The 20,000-nt window shown below is 32.1% G+C and overlaps 1 protein-coding gene across 2 annotated transcripts in view; it reads right to left on the bottom strand.

Moving 5' to 3' along the window:
- LOC124429092 (suppressor of lurcher protein 1) overlaps positions 1-20,000 on the bottom strand; it is a 348,287-nt gene that overhangs the window by 213,599 nt on the left and 114,688 nt on the right. For both annotated transcript variants that reach the window (XM_046973920.1, XM_046973919.1), the window contains exon 5: positions 1-105. This exon is cut by the window's left edge and continues 110 nt beyond it. In XM_046973920.1, coding sequence (XP_046829876.1) covers positions 1-105 — 105 coding nt within the window. The remainder of the gene's footprint in view (positions 106-20,000) is intronic.

Raw genomic sequence — 20,000 nt, 5'->3', positions numbered from 1 at the left:
ATATCACGTAATTCCCCGCACAAAATTCCAGACCAGGGTGTATATTCCGATACCCCTTCGTTCTCCAAATGAAGGAATACTTTGACGAAGTCACCCCTCGTACAACTGTAACAACGAATTAATTAATGTTTCTTACCTCTTCTCTTTTAAAAACACATATATGCGTTTCAAAAGAAAAAAGAAAAAAAAAAAAAAAAAAAAAAAAAAAAAAAAATTTAACGTTACAATAATAAATTTATTCATAATTTGATTTTCAATCGACGATAATTAATAACTTTCGTTAATCTGATAAATAAAATCGTTGTATTAATTCAATTGAATTATTTCATTGTTCATCTTAAATCAATTTGTTTGATATAATGTTAAACAGTTAAGATATTATTTATTTATTTTCAATCGATCGAAATGTTAGTTAAAAATTCACTCGACTGAATATATATATATATATATATATATATATATATATATATATATACATATATATTTACGTACGTAGGTATGTATGTATGTACATTGAATTTGATCGACAACCGTTCGCTTCGCTGGCTCGTCTACAACTGTCGGTACTGTACGACCTTTGTTAAAGTCAAGCTATTGTTGACTTCTCGGAATCGTCAACACTCGACCTATCTGTTATTATAGACGACAGTGTACAGCCGAGTAAGACACGATGAACGACATTTCAAAACATAATATTCTGGTAAAGTTCTGTATTTCGAGAGTTTGCAAATATAAATAAAGGAACGAATAACAATGATAAGCGTTGAAATGTTGCCGTTCATTTATTTCCCGTTCTAATGGATTTTCGTTTTTCCAAGGCTTGTACCGCGTTAATCGAACGAATTGAAAGAAAAAACAAAACAAAAAAAAAAGAAATAAAAATAAATAAATAAATAAATAACAGAAAGAAGAAGAAGGACATATAAAAAAAAGAGAGAGAGAGAGAGAGAGAGATACGTAATGTATATTTTATCTCGACATGTGTGACATATTAAGCTTTTGTTAAAACATCATTTCAAAGCATGCAATCGCTCGATCGTCTGTCTGGCTTACTTTTTCCTTTTTTTTTTTTTTCTTTTTTGCATTAAAAAGAAAAAATACAAGAAAAGAAAAAGAAATAGGACAACGAAAAATTGAAATACCTTATCACGTATTGTGAGAGAGCTCACGTTGAATATTTTTTCTTTTTTTTTTTTCTTTTTCTTTTTTTTTTTTTTTTTTTTTTTTTTTTCCCCCATACATCACAAAGTTCTCGAATAGGTGGTTGACCTCTTATAAAAATCAGTGTCTCGGTGAAAAAGTTGCGATCCTCGTTGCTTCGTCGATTCGAATAAAAAAAAAAAAAAAAGAAAAAAGAAAAAAGAAAAAAAAAAGAGAGAAAAAAAGAAAAAGGAAAAGAAAAGAAAAAAAAAAAAAGAAATAGAGAGAATAAATAAATCCACCAGCATACACATTCGAGAAAAGCTTAAGAAATTTATTCGGCCGAAAAAAAATCTCAAGCATGTCAACGAGAAAATTCTCAACCGAGGATCAAAGCTCGTACATATTCGTTTCTTTAAGAAAAAGAAAAAAGCTACGAAGCGAAACGAAGAGACAGAGACAGAAGAAAAGAGATAAAAAGAGGATGATGGAGGTGGAAAAAAAAAAGAAGAAACAGAAAGGATGGAAGAAGGGAAAAAACAAAAAGAAAGAAAAAAAAAGAGCCTCGAGCCTCGTTTCCAGATCGAAATGATTCGTTCTATTTTCTAAGAAAAGAAGGATAGAAAAACAAGTTGTCTCTTTATCTTAAAAGAAAAGATTAAATAAAGTATCAAGATCGATCTATAATCTTTTCATATAAAATCATAACAAATAATAATATTTCGCAATCACGTGGATCTTTCAATTACATTACAAATATTTACAATTAAAATAAATTAGACTTTTGTCACGTTGAAATATAATTGATTCAATTTTTTTTTTTTTTTTTTTTTGTATGGATATGAAAACGAGTCGTATAAAATGTCGTAACATTTTTACAACGAAATAACAATTTATCATTGTCATCGATAATATTTATGATACCGATTGAAACAATTTAAATGAGATAACAATTCAATATAATCTGCGTTTATTGAAACTGTGATAATTAATTGTAAAACTTGATATGCTTTCATTCACGTTATATACGATAGAATGTTTGATGGAATGAATGTAAAAAAAAAAAAAAAAAAAAAAAAAGACAAAAAAAGAAGAAAAAGAAATGAAAAAGAAAAAAGAGAGAGAGAGAGAGAGAGAGAGAGAGAGAGAGTGAAGAAACTTTTTAAGTATCACATTTATCCTAAGAAATGATCTCGTTTGTAAATATATTAAACAAGAAAAAATTTTTCGAACAAGTCACTCTGTATATATACAGTTCCTCTCTCTTACTCTCTCTTACTCTCTCTCTCTCTCTCTCTCTCTCTCTCTCTCTCGACGAATAAGTTTTTTAACGAGCGTACAGAGAAAATTTCTTCGAAACGTTTGTATTTTTACGATCATTCAGGGAATAGGCGTAGATCGAAGGACTAATGCAACGCATATGCAGGATGAAAATGAAATTTCATTCTCAAGAGAAAAAGAAAAGAGAAAAAGAAAGAAAGAAAGAAAGAAGGAAGGTGTAATCGAATTTAAAGATTTCATTTTGATTGATATTAAATACTCGTATTGGTTATAATAGCCACAAAGCCATAAAAATGATCTGCAATTTTCTTAATGATCTTTCAAGCTTAACGCTCTCACATAATTTCAATGCATTAATACTTAATCGTACGAATTACTTTAACCCGTTAAAAGGTAACACCAGGTGTTCCCAAGTCCGCTCGTTTAGACAGATTAGAGTTAAAGCGAATTCGAAATGAAATTAAAATAGGATTAAATTTTAGATGGACAAAGACCAAATGTTCTACCTTTTAAGAGATAAACAATATTTCTTATTTACAATCATAGAATAATCTTAATGTTTTACTTGAAACGAAACAATCGTAATCTCTAATTCTTTATCCTTTTATTATTTGAAATTATTCACAATTAATAGCATTTGATATTTCACGAGGAAACTTTTAACGATCCCTTTAATGCGATCGATTACATTTATCGAATAAATCGAATTTGTTGACGAAAAAAAAGAAAAAACAAACACACAGAATAAAAAAAGAAAAGAAAAGAAGAAGAAGAAGAAGAAGAAGAAGAAGACTTTCCGCACCCATCTTTGGATATTTTACAGAAAAAGAAAAAGAAGAGAGTATAAAAGAGGGGGGGCCAAAAAAAAAAAAAAAATGTTAAAAGATATACAAGGTGGGATTATTTAAAACGTAGAGAAACGACGATCTGTCATCGTTAGTAGAGATTTCTCGGGACGTAAACTTATGCGAATACGAATGCGATACGTTCCTGCTAATCTCGTTCTTTAATTCCCTGGGTGAATTTCGAGCAGGAAGGAGCAAAGGGGTAAAAGGACCTTCATGGTGAAGAGCCAACTCGACGTTTAACATCGTTAAGGAAACATCGAGAGAGAGAGAGAGAGAGAGAGAGAGAGAGAGAGAGAGAGAGAGAGGAAGAGAGAGAGAGAGAGAGAGATAGTAACATGGTCCTTGAGTTCTACCAAGTAATAAGATAGGGATGGACATGCTAACATAGAGAGACAGAGAAGGACAGTATCACATAGCCAGGATACTCTCAGGCTATCGCTGCCGGCGGAATTTAGAGATGATATTGGCTCGAACGTAGTGACTAAAGGAGAGAGAGAGAGAGAGAGAAAGAGAGGACACAGAGTGTGAAATTATATATCCTCGAACGTAACACTATTTCAAGTGGCATCATCCCTGATAGAATTCGAAGGCATTCTTTCATGAAAAATATTGAAATAATTATAAAATAATCTTATATGAATTGAAATAATCTTTATATTAACATCGTTATTGTTTAATAATTAATATTGTCACAATAAGAATTATAAATTTAAAGTATATATACATATATATATATATATATATTTCTTTTGTTTTGTCTTTCTTTTTTACAAATAATATTCAAGTAAATTCGTTAAAATAAGATGCAATTATGTATTCTTTATATTGATTTGAAATTATATAATTATTCTTATATGTAAGAAATTATATATATATATATATATATATATATATATATATATATATGACATTTTTGAAATAAAATAAAAATTTGGACATCTCACTCTTGTTGACGTTTTAACGCGAAGCTTTTCTCAAACGGAAGATGTCAGGTGTGAAAACGCATTACGTATAATGCATTCTTTCGGAAAAAAAAATTGACACAGTGATAGTATGTGTATACGTCTGCGTATGTTTTTATGTGAGAGAATAAAGGGAATAAGAGAATAAGAGAGAAGATAAAAGATAAACGATAAAGAGTAAAGAAAGAAAAATAGATTTAAGGCGTGGCATTCCTTAAAAACCTTCCAAATGTAAAAAGCTTTTTACGTAATATCACAATACGTTCTAATTTTGGACGCAAACGTCGGAGTAGAAACGAGTCTTGTGTCAAACGAATAGTAATCACCCCGGCCCACCCTTTTTCTTCTTCTTCTTCTTCTTCTTCTTCTTCGTCTTCTTACACCCTGACCCGACGACCCCCATATTCCGAGCTGAATTTTCCAGAAAGAAAAATACGCACACACACACAGACACCTTCAACGTAGGTTGGTAGGACAATCCTCACGACGTTTCTCAGTGTTCTCTTCTCTTCTCTTCTCTTCTCTTCTCTTCTCTTTTCTTCTCTTCTCTTCAATGTCGTCGTGCTTTAACTCATTTTCCACGAGCGCGTCTAAGAAAAGCTCTCCTTTTCCTACGCGATTTATTATGTCGGTAGTAAGGGAGCGACCAAGGGATGATAGTGGGGAGAAAGGAAGAATTGAAGGTGGCAAGGGAAGGGGTGAGAGGGAGGGAGGGAGGGAATGGGATGGAAGAACCTCGCGGCTTCTTCCATACGTTGCTGTCGACGACACGACTGCGATGTGTAATCGTCGTTGTTACTGTTCCTTTCCTCGAGCAAGAACGAGATTGAGAGTAGAAAGAAAAAAGAAACAAAAGAAAAGAGATAGATATAGATAGATAGAGATAGAGATTGAGAGAGAGAGATAGAGAGAGAGAGAGAGAGAGAGAGAGAGAGAGAGAAAGTAAGAGTTAGAGAGAAAGAATAAAGAAAGATAGAAAAAGATCATAGACCGATGATGGATCTCGATGTTGCGTGGAAATAAATAAATCGAACGAACGAACTATCAGAGATAAAGATAGAGATAGAGATAGAGAAAGAGAAAAAGGGAATGGTTACAATGGACGGGCATGAATTTCATGACAGAATGTCCCGCATGAAAAATGTATCGTTCTTTCTCTCTTCTTTTCCTATCATCATACATCAAAAAGTCTCAACATAGAGCATGACGAATCATTAATCATTAAAGAACGAAAGATCGGTTAGCCTAGTCGTGAACTCCTAGTATGTTCCATGTGTTATATTTATAAAGGAACAAAAAAAAAAAGAGAGAGAAAAAAAAGAAAAATAAAAAACAAAAAAAAAAAGAAAAAGAAAAAGAAAAAAGAAAAAGAAACGAGAAAGAAAACAAGAAGGAGAGAAAGAGAGAAACAAAAAAGAAACAAAACGGAAAATTATGCTCCAAGTGTCACTCATTGCTTCTCTCCCTCCTCCCTTTTTCTCCCTCCCTCCCTCTCTCTCTCTCTCTCTCTCTCTCTCTCTCTCGCACTCTCTCTCTCTCGCACTCTCTCTCCAATAAAATCTATTTTACATTTTACGAAAAAAAAAAAAGAGAAAAAGAAAAAAAAAGAAAGGTAAAAAAGAAAAAAGATGGTGCATGATAGTGTTATGATAAATGACGTTTATAACGGCAACGTATAAGTTATAAGGATATAAGAATAGGTTAAAAGAAGAACTTAAAGAATAGAAAAGAAAGTTTCGTTAGCGGAAATATGAAAGAGGCGATTTTCAAAGCAAAGAACCATCGTCGACTATTATAGGTGATGAATGGCTCTGCCGTGCTCGAGTAAGAAAACAAACGCGTATTCCCAAGTCGGGTCTATCAATTTTCAAACTATCCACCAGCTGTTTTTCTTCCGCAAGCTAGCAGGTCTCTTTTTATCAATTCTTTCTTTTCCCTTTTTCTATTTCTTTTTTTTTTCTTTTCTTTTCTTTTGTTGTTGTTGCTTTTTTTTTTTTTTTCCTTTTTTCTTTTTCCTTTTTTCTTCTCATACCGAAGTTACGAAGTTTTCAACGTGGAAACAACTTTTATTTACAGATTATTCCTTTATATATATATATATATATATATATATATATTCGTCCAATATTTTTTTTTCTATTTCGAAAAAACCAAACACGCGATTTTCATCGATCAAAATTGATATCAACTATTTGATCGAAACAAAACAGATCGTACAATTCAATATATATATATATATATATATATATATATATATATATGTGTGTGTGTGTGTGTGTGTGTTTATATATATGCATTGATTGGCATCGTTTCTAATACAAAAGAAGAAAATAAACTCGATCGGTCGGTCGTTCGTGGTTTTTTCAAAAACAGAGAAAGAGATAGAGAGAGAGAGAGAGAGAGAGAGAGAGAGAGAGAATGCTGGTCTGATTAGTGTCGGAAAAGTTTCTACTCAAACCCATTTGGGGTCGTTGGCACTGGAATAGGACAGAAAGTAAAGCGTAAAAGTTCACGGAGGATCCCTCATCCTACTACGATTGGCTCCTAGCCAGAAGAATAGTCCACCTCACCCTTATTCTCTTCCGGTTATGCGAGTGTGAAGAATGTTTTTCGAATATTACGTTCCCTATTTATACGAGAGCTCAACCGTCTTACCCGGATTTTTCTTACCGTTTCGTTCCCTTTCCAACCATCACAACACTTATATTACGCGATCTTTCTTTATCGGAAAAGAGAGAAAGAGAGAGAAAAGAAAAAAAGAAAAAAGAGAGAAGAAAATTTTCTCGTCTATCGAACTTAACACGACGTACACAATTAGTCTTAAATTATTTTCATAAGACGGTTCATAAAAAAGATCTCAAATAAATATACATAAATAATTTTCAAATTAAAATTTAAATTCGATATTATTCTGTTAATGTAAAAAAAGAAAAAAAAAAAAAAAAAAAAGAAAAGAAAAAAAAAAGAAAAAAAGAAAAAAGAACACCAATGATTATATAAATATAATCATTGGTTCAACGAATTAACAATCGAATTGACAATCGTCATATATAAAAAAATATCTTTTAACGTTTTGAGAAAGGGACATTGAAAAAATGATAATAAAAGGAAAAAAAGAGAAGAAGAAGAAAAAAATAGAAGAGAAAGAAAATAAATAAATAAAGTAAATAAAGAGATTAAAACGGCTTAACGTTCATTGATGAAGAGTCGAGTTAAAGAATCTACTGAGAAAAGGAAAGAGACAGAGATAATAGCCTCGCATCAACTAGGATCTCGTAAAAGACGTCTGGACGTACTAGTTTAACGCCGTTATACTGAACGCGTTCCATTAAATTGCTTCTCTCGAATAGTTTCTCTTGCATCCTTCGTTACTTTCTCCCTTAGTCTCTCTTACTTTAACTGAACGTTCCGTAAACTGTCACGAAGAAGTAACGAATAAAGAGAATATTCTCTCCTTCCCTACCTATCCTACCTACCTAACTGCATCCCTACCTAACTCTCTCCTCTATACCTCTCTCACTCTTTCCAAAATAGTTATCAACGAACGTTGAATACTACAGAAGTAGTAATGTCTCTCTTTCTCTCTCTCTCTCTCTCTCTCTCTTTCTCTCTCTGTCTCTCTCTCTGTCTCTCTCTGTCTCTCTTTCTTTCCATAATAATTCAACTTTGGTGGTAGTTCGTTTTCTCAAGACCAAGACACACTCTGATTTTGCAACGATCGAAAGAGAGAGAGGGAGAGGCAGAAAGAAAGAGAGGAAGACAGAGAGAGAGAGGGAGAGAGAGAGAGAGAGAGAGAGAGAGTAAGAGAAAGAGAGAGAAACTTATGAGATTGGTTTGTTATACGTGCGTGGACAAAAGCTAACTTCATCAACGTAACCTTGACGTCGATATTCGAAGACGATAAGAAGAAGAATCGTTCAATTTCCTTCGTAGGATTCCTTTTAATAACGAGAACACCGAAATTGAGATCGTGGTCTCGTTTTGTTATCTATTCTATCATCATCTTGGTCTATAATTAGAATTCTATTTCTGTAAATGAGAATATTGATGTCAAGAGATATACTCGGCGAACGTGTCAATTTTCATATTCGTTTTCTTTTTTCTTCTTTTTTTCTTTCTCTCTTGTTGTGGTTCTTTTTCTTTTTTCTTCTTCTTTTTCCTCTTTCATTCCCACCACCCACCCCCCTCCTCCCACATCACTCCACTTACACCACCATCACCATCATCCAATTTATTTATATCGTTTCGTAAAGATCAAGTGTCGCTAAATTTTTCCTTTTTCTTTTTCTTTTTCTTTTTCTTTTTCTTCATCTTGTCGATAATAGTCAAGGTATCTAAAAAAAAAAAAAAGATAGAAAGAAAAGAAAGTACGAAAAAAAGAAAAAAAAAAAAAAAAACCCAGAAAATAGAAAAAAGGAAAAGTACGGCAGAGCAGTGCGGACTTTAAACACTGCAGTTGGCTGGCGCCCTTTGAGTTTGAGCACGAAAAATAACAAGAAAGTTCTCGTTTTGAAAGAAGAAAAATAAAAAAATAGGAGTGCCTTCAAAATTCACCAACACACCAACGTTTTCTCCCTCTCTCTCTTTCTCTCTTTCTCTCTTTCTTTCTTTCTTTCTCTCACTCTCTTCTTTGGCATCCCTTAGGCGACCTAAATTCATGCACGCCAGGTAACATGCGATATGTGAAAGTAATCTTGGTAATTTATCTTCTTCGATAAAACTTCCTTCACAAGGGTAAAAATTTAAAAGAACCATACTGCTAATGGCGTGACTAATGATATACGATGCGGCAAAGTCCCATAGACCATCTTCGTGATAGGAAAAGTACTTTTGGATTTTTATCGTAAAAAAAAATTCCATCTACGAATATATATTTCGATGTCTTTTAGTTTTGTTTTGTTTTTTTTGTTTTTTTTTTTTTTTTTTTTTTTTTTTTTTTTTTTTTTTTTTTTTTTTTTATTGTTAAACAACCGAAAAAGAAGATATTTATGTAAAGTAATTCCAATGAATATTTCGATTCATTCGTTCATATTTATTTTTAATTGTTTCATAAACAAAATCTTAATTAGATAATATTTAAATGAATAAAAAGTATATGTGCATAGATTATGTTCGTACATTGGCGTACATTATGTTCGTCAATTTCAATGAATGAACAGAAATAAGTATAATAGGAGAAGACAGAACAGGATAGGATAGAAATTAAGATAGAATAGGATAGGACAGGACAAGAAGAATGAGTCGAATCGATTCGGATCGGATCGGATTAGGTTGGTTAAACTTAACTCTGTCCAATTTTAAGATATCCCTGAAGTTTTTGTTTAAGGTTTTTGTCCGATATTTATCATTTACACTTTGTCTAACATCTTCGGTTAATTTTGATCAATCGTTGCCAATATTTCGTCGATCTATGAATATTTTCGAACGAAGTAATATTTTGAAAAAGATTTGAGATATCAGCCATAAGAATAATATTGTAATAAAGAATAATATAATATAACAATAGAATTATATAAACGTGATTTTTATAGGATCCTTCGTTCAAAGATCATTCATGGCAAAGAAGTCGAAGAATTTGTATAAAATATTCTTTTCTTTTTCCTTTTTCTTTTTTTTGTATTTTTTTTCTCTCTCTCTCTATATATATATATATAATTAAAATTGTTGTAATTCTTTCGAATATATATATATATATATATATATATTTAGATGGATTGAAAGATCGTGAAAATTGAGGATAGAACCAGGATGATTATTTTATCTCTTGAGTTCGATCGGTTACCCTTCGAATTTCGAATTCCCTGGAGTTTTCCTCCCTTTTCTCCTTTCTCGATAAAGTATTCGACATTCCTCGCTTCGTCGTTACGCATACGTCCTTTCCCACCATCATGATTTTCCACCGAAATATTTCCTGCCTTCGTAAAACGATGAATACGAAACGGATTCCACAAGCTGTGAGCAGCCACGATCGATGCCTCGCTAAATGTTTAACGACCATCGACAAATTGATCGTGCATTATTTATCCTTTATCTTCCATTGTTGTCCCTTTCTCATTGCTAATGCAATAGCCATAAAATACAATACATTTCAACTTACTAACACAAATAAACACAGGATATCTAATCTTCCGGTTAATTTCATATATTTTCATGTACTAATAGATAATTATAAAAATCAAATTATTTAACATTATATATATATATATATATACATATATTTAAAATATAAATATTCAAATTAAATATTTGAGAATAATTATATATATATATATATATATATATATATATAAATTAATTTCTCATGGTTATGATATCAAACGAATCGAAAGTAAAATGAATGTGATTCGATAAATTGTTTGGACATTATTATCAAACGTTTCCCTTTTACTTTTATTTTCCTCTAGAGGATTGTTTTTATGTCGACTGATGTCTACCAAAATTCATGCTATATATATATATATATATATATATAGCGTGAATGTGTTTGTGTGGTTGGATAGATGTGAGTGTATGAAGTCGAACATTGTCGAGCTATACTCGGTTTAATAAAGAAAAAGAAGAAACGTTCGAGTGGATTAGTTGATACGATCTTCCCGTTACTGTTCGTGACGTTCACTGTGGATTTTTGGTCGAACAAGGACCTTCGGCATCGTAACTACTTGTCGCATGGTCTGAACCTAACACACGCGAGACTCTACTACTCGTAAAATTCTTCAAATCCACGCTACAAAGACATTTATTATTTCGATCTTTACAAAGTTTACAATCTCTTTCAAACGTCTATTTCCCTATTTCATTTATTATATCTCCTTTCATTAAATAAAAATTTGTGATACAAATTTTGTGATAAAAATTTGTGATTTACAATTTGCACGTTTATCGCTTCAATCAAATTATATTAAAAAAAAAAAAAAAAAAAAAAAAAAAAAAAAAAAAAAACTATGTATATATATATATAACGTGTTTACCTTTTAATTAATTAAAATTAAAAGAAAATTAAAAAGGAAAAAATTTTAACGTGGAACAATTAAATTAATTCAATTATTTACTTGTGATAAATTATTTATCTTTGATCTTGAAATTGATATTAAAAGATTTTCAATATAAAATTTTTGATATAAAAAAATATCACAAGATTGTTTCATATAAAGATCTTATATGAAAAATATTATCAACAAAGGCGAAACCAATTGCTATAAATTTGTCTTTGTAGTTTGAAATCGTTCGGTGTGAACGATCGTTTGTAACCTATAAGGTAAAGCTTGCGAGACAAAGTCGCGCATTGTTATAACAGGTCAACGATGTCCATCGCTCAAAATTCGCAATGGCTTAACCGAGACACAGCCTACCCTAACCCCCGCCACCGTCCCCGCCCCTGATGGCGGTCTCACCACGTTCACAATTGTATTCGCTTCGTTGCGACAATAGAGATTTAGGAATGCCCGCACTGCTAAACAATAGAGCTTTATGAGAACCTAAATCCACCACAATGGACCGGCGTGGACCACCTCCTCTTAGTATTGCGTATACAGATCGATATTTGAGAGTATCGTTAGAAGTTTAGATTTGAAAGTGACAATAAGAACATAAATCTTTACATCTTACTTTAATCCATCCAAATCTTTATCAATTTGAACGTAACAATGTTTAAATAAAAAGAAAGAAAGAAAAAAAAAAAAAAAAAAAAAGAAAAAAAAGAAAAAAATTCTTTTCATCACTATCGAAACACGATAATTATTATAATGAAAATTAATATATCTTATGTCCTTAAGCTTAATTAAAAATTCAAAATTCAATTCAATCAAATTAATAAACAAATATTATGAAACATTTTCAATGAATATGCCGTTTGTTCTTTATTTATCGAAATCCCTGGAAAATATTAAATAATCATATATCATTGTTCGTTGATCGAAGGAAACAAAATTACGATATTAAATATCCAATCTCTTTGGAATTGAAGAAGAAGGAGGATGTTGAATACGTTCTAACGTAATTAAGTTTACGAGATTTACTCGATGGATATAGAAAAAGTTTTGAATGCGTGGGAAGAAAGGAAAAGGAATGAAGAAGAGAAGAAGAAGAAGAAGAAGAAGAAGAAGAAGAGGAAAAAAAGGAAAAAAAAAAGAAAAAAGAACAAAAAGAAAATGAGAGAGAGAGAGAGAGAGAGAGAGAAAGATCGAAAAGTCTACTCTCAGATTTCTGATTAAAATCTGTACGATTACGTTCTCGAAGGAATCTTATATCCCTTTTCTATCTTTCCCTTCTTTTTTCTTTTCTCTCTCTGTCTCTCTCTCTCTCTCTCTCTCTCTCTTTCTTTTTTTATCACTTTCTCACCAGTAGAAATAAGAAGAATGTCAGAAAGAGTCGGCTGAGCTTTGTGATCACTTCGGATATTACTTTCATCGATCGGCGGTACGTCCCGTCCCAACTCTCTTAATATACCCTTTCGCGAATTTCTTCTACTAAATGTTCCAGGAAAGTGAGCTTCTAAGGAGTCAACATAGATCTCGTGAGACGCGAGAATAGAATCTTCGATCTGAGAGTAGACGTTAGACGTTCGCAAGTACTACTTCGAAATCCCTGATAAATCAGGGATAGGTGCAATATATATATATATATATATATATATATATATATATATATATATATATATATATATCCCTTCCACTTTTCCAGACGGTCAAGCTGAATTCTTTCTACCAGAAATCTCAACCTAAAAAGTGTGAGTGTGTTATCGATCCGAGCGAGATATCATCGTTCCTTGAAAAAAAAAAAAAAAAAAAAAAAAAAAAAAAAGAAGAAATAAAAATTCTTCACTTAAAACGAATCTAATATAAATCGATTATAATAATAACAACGATAAGTCAAATGCATTAGATATAATTTCAATGGTCTCATTTCATTTCGACGAAATGTGAATGATATGAAGAAGCAAAGGAAAAAAAAAAAATTGAGAAAAAAAAGCAGAAGAAGAAGAAGAAAAAAAGGAAAATGGAAGAGCCCAAGAAAGAGATTAATTTATTCGTTGTTCGTGCGAGAGAGTGGTGGGCTCGGGGGGGGGGCGGCGGGGGCGAGGGAGGACAAATATTTCTACGATCGATGCAATTAATCCTTTCGCGTGTCGTTATCTTCTTTATATTTTTTCGAATAAGTCGAATATCGTTGTTAGATAAGATTAGTGTGTAAAAAGAGAGGTAAGATACTTCAAGTTATTCATTCATTCATTCATTCATTCATTCATTCATTCATCCATCCATCCATCCATCCTGCATTCGCAAAATGTCGTGACTCGGCGCGATAACTTAGAACACCACTCTCGCATTCCCTTCAAACCACAGTTTGCAAAATTTGCAGGAACTACCGTGCGAGAATATTACCCACGAGACAGTATCCATCCATCGTCGTCCTATCGGCGTTATGTATCTCCTGTATGGATCTATACGAGGAATCGGTTGTTAACACACGAAACAAGGATAGATTAAGGAATTATATTAATTTGAAATATTAAGAAAAATTATAACTCTACGAAAAATAATGTTTTGCAAATAATCCTTTTTAAATTTCTTCTTCTTTCGTTTTTCTCTTTCTTTCTTTCTTTCTTTCTTTCTTTCTTTCCATCGGTCTTTTTTTTTCTTTTTTTTTCTTTTTTTTTTTTTTCTTTCTATTCGTCAACGTCAACAGAAAATTTGATAAAGAGAATATAACTTTCTTTCTCATCTTGGCGATCAAAAGAAAAACTATAAATGAAGACTACAAGGGAGACTTTCAAGTTTCAACGACCTAGTATCCGTAAACGACGTTTTTCGAAGATCAGCAAACGATTTAGAGGCAGTAAAAAGAATCGAAATTTCCTTTCTCTCTTTCTCTCTCTCTCTCTCTCTCTCTCTCTCTCTCTCTCTCACTTTCTCCCTCTCTCTCTCTCTCTTTCTCTGTCTCTCCCGCTCTCGTTCTTTCTCTCTATCAACAAGATCCTTTTTACTTCAAAGATGTGTTCTAGAAAAAGATGAAAAGTTTCTTTTCTCTGTTTCTCTTTTCGAGACACATGATACCGAAAGAAATTTTGAACGTCCTCCTGCGAATGAAATTTTTCACTGTCGATGGTTATCGAAAGGGGAAACAATATGGAGCAAGGAAAGATAGAAAGAAAGAAACGAAAGACAGAGAGAGAGAGAGAGAGAGAGAGAGAGAGAGAGAGAGAAAGAGAAAAGAAGGAAGACAAGGAAAGAGAAAAATTTTTCAACCTATAAGACAAGATTACGCGAAAATAGCAAAAGGTATCATAGATATATATCGTTGACTCTCTTCCGAGTAAACTGGAACGTGACGTACTTGCACATATTCTATTATATACTCGAAGCTTCCCTATCTCTCTCTCTCTCTCTCTCTCTCTCTCTCTCTCTCTCTCTCTCTCTCGATCTCCGTCGAGCAGACTGCCTGCCCAAGGATGTTATATGTTCCTCGTGGGTACGCGTAGTACTATACACGTCGAGCTTGCATCGAGGCCAAAGGGGAACTATAAAGAGGGTAGTGGTCGCATAGGAAGCTTCTATTCTGGGCAAATGCGTATACAGAAACAAAGAGAGATAAAGAGAGAGAGAGAGAGAGAGAGAGAGAGAGAGAGAGAGAGAGAGACAAAGATCGATCACTCTCGTCTTTATCGAAACGCGATCGACATGAATTCGTAAATAAAAATGATGTCTGTCCGATGAATATATTCATTAGTTCTATCTTTTTTTTTCCTTTTTTTTTCTTTTTTTTTTTTTTTTTTTTTTTTTTAATAAAAGAATAACTATTTTTAAGATCGATCATACGATATTTTCTTTTTTTTTTTTTCATCCCCTCCCCCTTCGAAATTTACATTTTTTAAATACAAAACGATAACTTACTAATGATTTTTCATCGACAATCTTTATACATTCCTCCCTTCTCTCATGCTTTAAACTCTCTCTGTCTCTGTCTCTCTCTCTCTCTCTCTCTCTCTGTCTCTCTCTCTCATTCTCGCAATATTTCCTACTAGCTTTTTGAAGGAAGCTCAGAATAAAAACGAGCGATAATAAATATTTCAAGCACTTTTTATTACCACCTCTCGTTTAGCACGGGCCACAGCTGCTTCGTCCAAGCAGGTAACGTCCGGCCATTCGTTAAATAAACGGCTTGCGTCCTCCTCTCAGCCGTATTAAAATCAAAAGCTTTGGGAGACACGTCTTTTTTTCTTCTCTATCTTCTTTTTTTTTGTCCGTTTTTTTTTTCTTTTTTTTCTTTTTTTTTAACCAAGAAAAGGGCAGCAATTCGCAGAAAGAACATACGAGTCCCGGCGATTCTCGCATTTAAGCCGACGGATACAATTTGCTTCCCGTTTATTTCTACTCATTTTCACTTAGTCACAAAATATAGAAAGAAGAAACGAGTGAAGGATAAGAGAGAGAGAGAGAGAGAGAACAGAAAAGGAGAAAGAACAAGGGACAAGGAAAAAAAAAAAAAAAGAAAAAGAAAAAAGAAAAACCGTACCATATTTTCATGCGTAACGAGTACACGATATCATTTCTAAGGATGCATTTGTAAAAAATATGAAATAGTTTTCTCTCTATGCAACGTCCTCCAATTTCTCTCTTATATCTCGTTATATACAATTTTTTTTGCGTTCATTCGTTAAAAGTAAAAAAAAAAAGAAAAAAAAAAAAAGAAATAGGAAAAAAAGAAGAAAAAAAGGAAAAGATTTTTCTAATGGAACAAACGAAAAGACAACATTCAACAACAACAATAACAACAACAACAACAACAACAACAACAATAACAACAACAACAATGAAAATAGGAAAGATGAGAGCTTCCAAGGTAATGAGTATCACAAGATATCTATATGAAATCTTCCATTCCCATGGGATAAGGAGAGAAAGAGGAAGAAGAAGAAGAAGATAGAGGATTCTTGAAGGATCCTTCGGTAAGGTCATGCATGTATGGATGTAATGCAGAGAACGTTCGAGGTCCAGCGATTCCCTGATGGCCTTCTGTAATGCTCTCTGCGCTGTCCCACTCTCATACTTTCCCCGTGCGCCAAATTAATTCTTGACTTTTTCTACAAATCCGCCCAAGCTATCTTCAAAATCCCATGACAGTTTCTACAAGGGAATCATAAAGGAAAGGAAAGGAAAAAAAAAAAAAAAGAAAAAAGAAAAAAAAGAGAGAAAAAAGACAAGAGAAAAGGAAAGAAAAGAAATTTGATAAGAAATAGGAAACAAAAATGGAAAATAGAAAAAAGGTATGACAACGTAAGAACAAATAAATTGATCACGAATATTCGTTTATTATTTCTTAATGTATTTTTCCCTAGTTAATTTCTTATAAAAGATATATATATATATATATATATATATATATATATATATATATACAGGGTGGTCCTTTTAAGAAAAACCTTTTAAATATCTCTTCGGTTTATTATGATGAAAAGAATATTTTCGACGTAATGTGTATGATCTGATAAGAAATATTTTTTCTCAAAGTCATTTTTATTCGATATTATCAAAGTCCTCAATGTGTTTCTCTTTTGACACGTAACTACATTTTCTTGTTTTTTTTTTTTTTTTTTTTTTTTTCATTGCATCGTGTAGCTAATTAAATAATACATTCAGATATGTATAATAAGGTGATGTTGAAATTTTTTAAAAGGACTACCCTTTATATATACTATATAGTCTTAACATGGATCGTAAGAAACGTCGTTGAAACGGTCTATTAAATGTTTGAAACGTTTGTCTGACAGTTTTATGAACTAACGAGAAAGAAAAGAGAACTTTAGGTTATTTATAATACCTATGACATTTATTAACCATAATCTACTCTTTTTCTATAATGCATTTATTTAAATTTAGTTAGTTAAATAATACAAAAAAAAAAAAATCGTAAAGATATTTATTGATCGTTTTTTTCTCTCCTTTTTTTTTTTTTTTTTTTTTTTTTTTAAAGTAAACAAAAGACACGTTTCAGTTAGAAATGTAAAGATCAGAGGAGGAAGAAGAAAAAAATAGAATAAAAAAGGAAAGAATACAAAAAAAAAAAAGAAAGAAATAAGGGGAAAAAAAAAGATGAAAAAAAAAAAAAAATAAAAATCTCGTAGAATTTCTTGTTATTTAAACCGTAAAATGAGACAGAGAGATTGTAGAATCCTAATGCTTACTCTACTTTCGTTCTAACAATTCGTTGAAATCCTAGGAAATCCCGATTCGCATGGTCGAGCGAACGAGTCCTTCGCAAATATCACCAAGGGACTATCTTGGTGACAGGAGATTTGTACTCTCTCGGCGAGACGTCTGAATTACGAAAAGCTTTCGGTCCCAAATAAGACGTTCTCGCTAATATCGCTATTTCCTTGATTTCTAACATCCCGGTACTATCAATTTAATGATTCTATTTCTTTTACGATATTCGATTAAAAATAACATCACGATATATATATATATATATATATAGATACATGTAAAATAGGATTTTATACGATTTTCGTAATTTAACATTCCTGTTTAAAGTTTAAAGTCTCAGAGATACTGTAATTTCCATGTGAAAGATACACACACACGCATATATATATATATATATATATATATATATATATATATATATTATAATACTCTTCTCGCGCTTTTCATTTTAACCATATGGCGTCGCGAATACGAATTTCTGAGCTTTCTCAATATCCTTCCGGAGTCAGCCGCTGCGCATGGGAAACGTCTTAAGCGTCCCGAGTGGATATTAGGGTGGAAGATCTTCTACGATATAATGATCTTCTAGAGAAACTTCTAACTAAAGTTTATTAAGATGTTGAGGGGATGTGTCCTTGTCTTCGTTAATGGCTTTACCGATTGTTCGAAGATCTTCCAAATAATTTTAGTAATAATGCATATTTGATGTAACACATAACTTTGTTATTTTTGTTTCTTCTTTGCCCCCTCTCCTCTCTTTCTCTCTATCTCTCTCTCTCTCTCTCTCTCTCTCTCTTCGTTTCGTTTCAGTCATAATAAATCATTTCTTTCAAATAAATCCACATAACGATTAAGCTACAATTATCTATCATATATCGATTTGAAATTATATCATTGAAATTATTTTTATACGTAAGAATTATTATTTTATATAGATATGTTTAGGGACGTGTTACGAACCGAATTTGTAGAGAGAATTTCACGGTAATCTGGATCTATCGTAACGACAAAGGAGTGCGGAGCAATGTATCAAGCTACATAATTCCAATTGCTAACGAGACGGACCGGTATCCCACCAGCATGATGAGAACACGCTTCAACAGACAAAATCGTCAGTGCCTACTACTAGCCTATCACCCGTGTCTACCCATTCGCACGTAAATCCAACGAATGCTTTGTGGAATCAATATCTCAATCATGTTAACTGTCAAGATAACGTTGATGCCGTTTCCCATCTATAATCGAAATTTACAGAAATGATGACCTTTCATTTCAAACGAAAGGTTACATATAATTGTATCCATTGAATTATTAACATTGATTTATTTATGAAAATTAATTTTTTTTCTATTCCCTTTTATTTTTTTATTTTTGTTTTTTCCTTCTTCTTCTTCTTTCTTCAATATATAACAACGTAAGGTTCTTTCCGTTAGATATTAATTTTTATTAAAATCATAGAATATAAATTTTTCAAAAAGAGATAAAAAAAAAGAAAAGAAATCATATCGCTCTTTGCCCGCGGCTCGTTTTTTTTTTGTGTTGGAAAGAAATATGAAAAATTTTTAAAAAGACGAACATAGTCTTGAGAAATTCGAAAGAGGAACGTGAAGGTGTCAACGTCAGAAGTGCTGCTTCATGGAGGAAGAAAATGCAAAGAGAGAGAGAGAGAGAGAGAGAAAGAGAGAGAGAGAGAGAGAGAGAGAGAGAGAGAGAGAGGAAACGAAGAACGGAGTTGAACGGTACTCTCGCGATTTACAAGGACGCGTGACGTTTCGTACACCCTTGCTGAATTGCAATGAAAGGCTAAGAGACAGAGAAAGAGATAGATAAATAGAGAGAGAGAGAGAGAGAGAGAGAAAGAGAGAGGAAGAGAGAGAGAGAGAATTAACAGCAGGTTCTTGAGCGATTACTCCACTGCGTGCCATCCTCATACTCGCTTCTCTAACTCTAGAAGTCTCTAGTCGCGCTATTACAACTGCCTGTTCCTATTCGGTGGTTTTGTGATGGTACGTGACGATCTTCGAATGTTCTAACCAACCCTTAGAGTAAAATTAGCAACAGAGTTGTAAAGTCTAGCTACGGTTTACTACTATTACTATTACTACTACTTAATCCTTTCAATAATCTTACACTATGGCGTATCTGTCTCTAACTTCGATCCATGCATTTTCCTTAAAATATATAATTTAAACGATATATTATGATTAATAATAATCAATTTAAACGGAGAAATTAGATTTGATATATCTCGAATTAAAATAAATCCATTTGTTAAATTAATTTCTTTGCTAACGTATGATCAATCCTTTTTTTTCCTTTTTTTTTTCTTCTTTTTTTTTTTTTTTTTTAAGTAATTAATTAATTAATTAATTTTCTGATCTACACGTATACGTATATATAAAAATAATTCCGTACGACGAACGAGCAAATCTTAAACTAAAGGACAAATCTTTGAATTCTACTCATTCTTTATTTTTGTTTTTCTTTTCTTATTTTTCTTTTTTTGTTTTTCTTTTTTTTCTTCTTCTTTTTTGTTTTTTTTTTTTTTTACTGAAATATAAGAAATT

The sequence above is a fragment of the Vespa crabro genome, chromosome 14, assembly GCF_910589235.1.
Source record: "Vespa crabro chromosome 14, iyVesCrab1.2, whole genome shotgun sequence".
NCBI lineage: Eukaryota > Metazoa > Arthropoda > Insecta > Hymenoptera > Vespidae > Vespa > Vespa crabro.
This window is presented reverse-complemented; position numbering and strand designations above follow the sequence as displayed.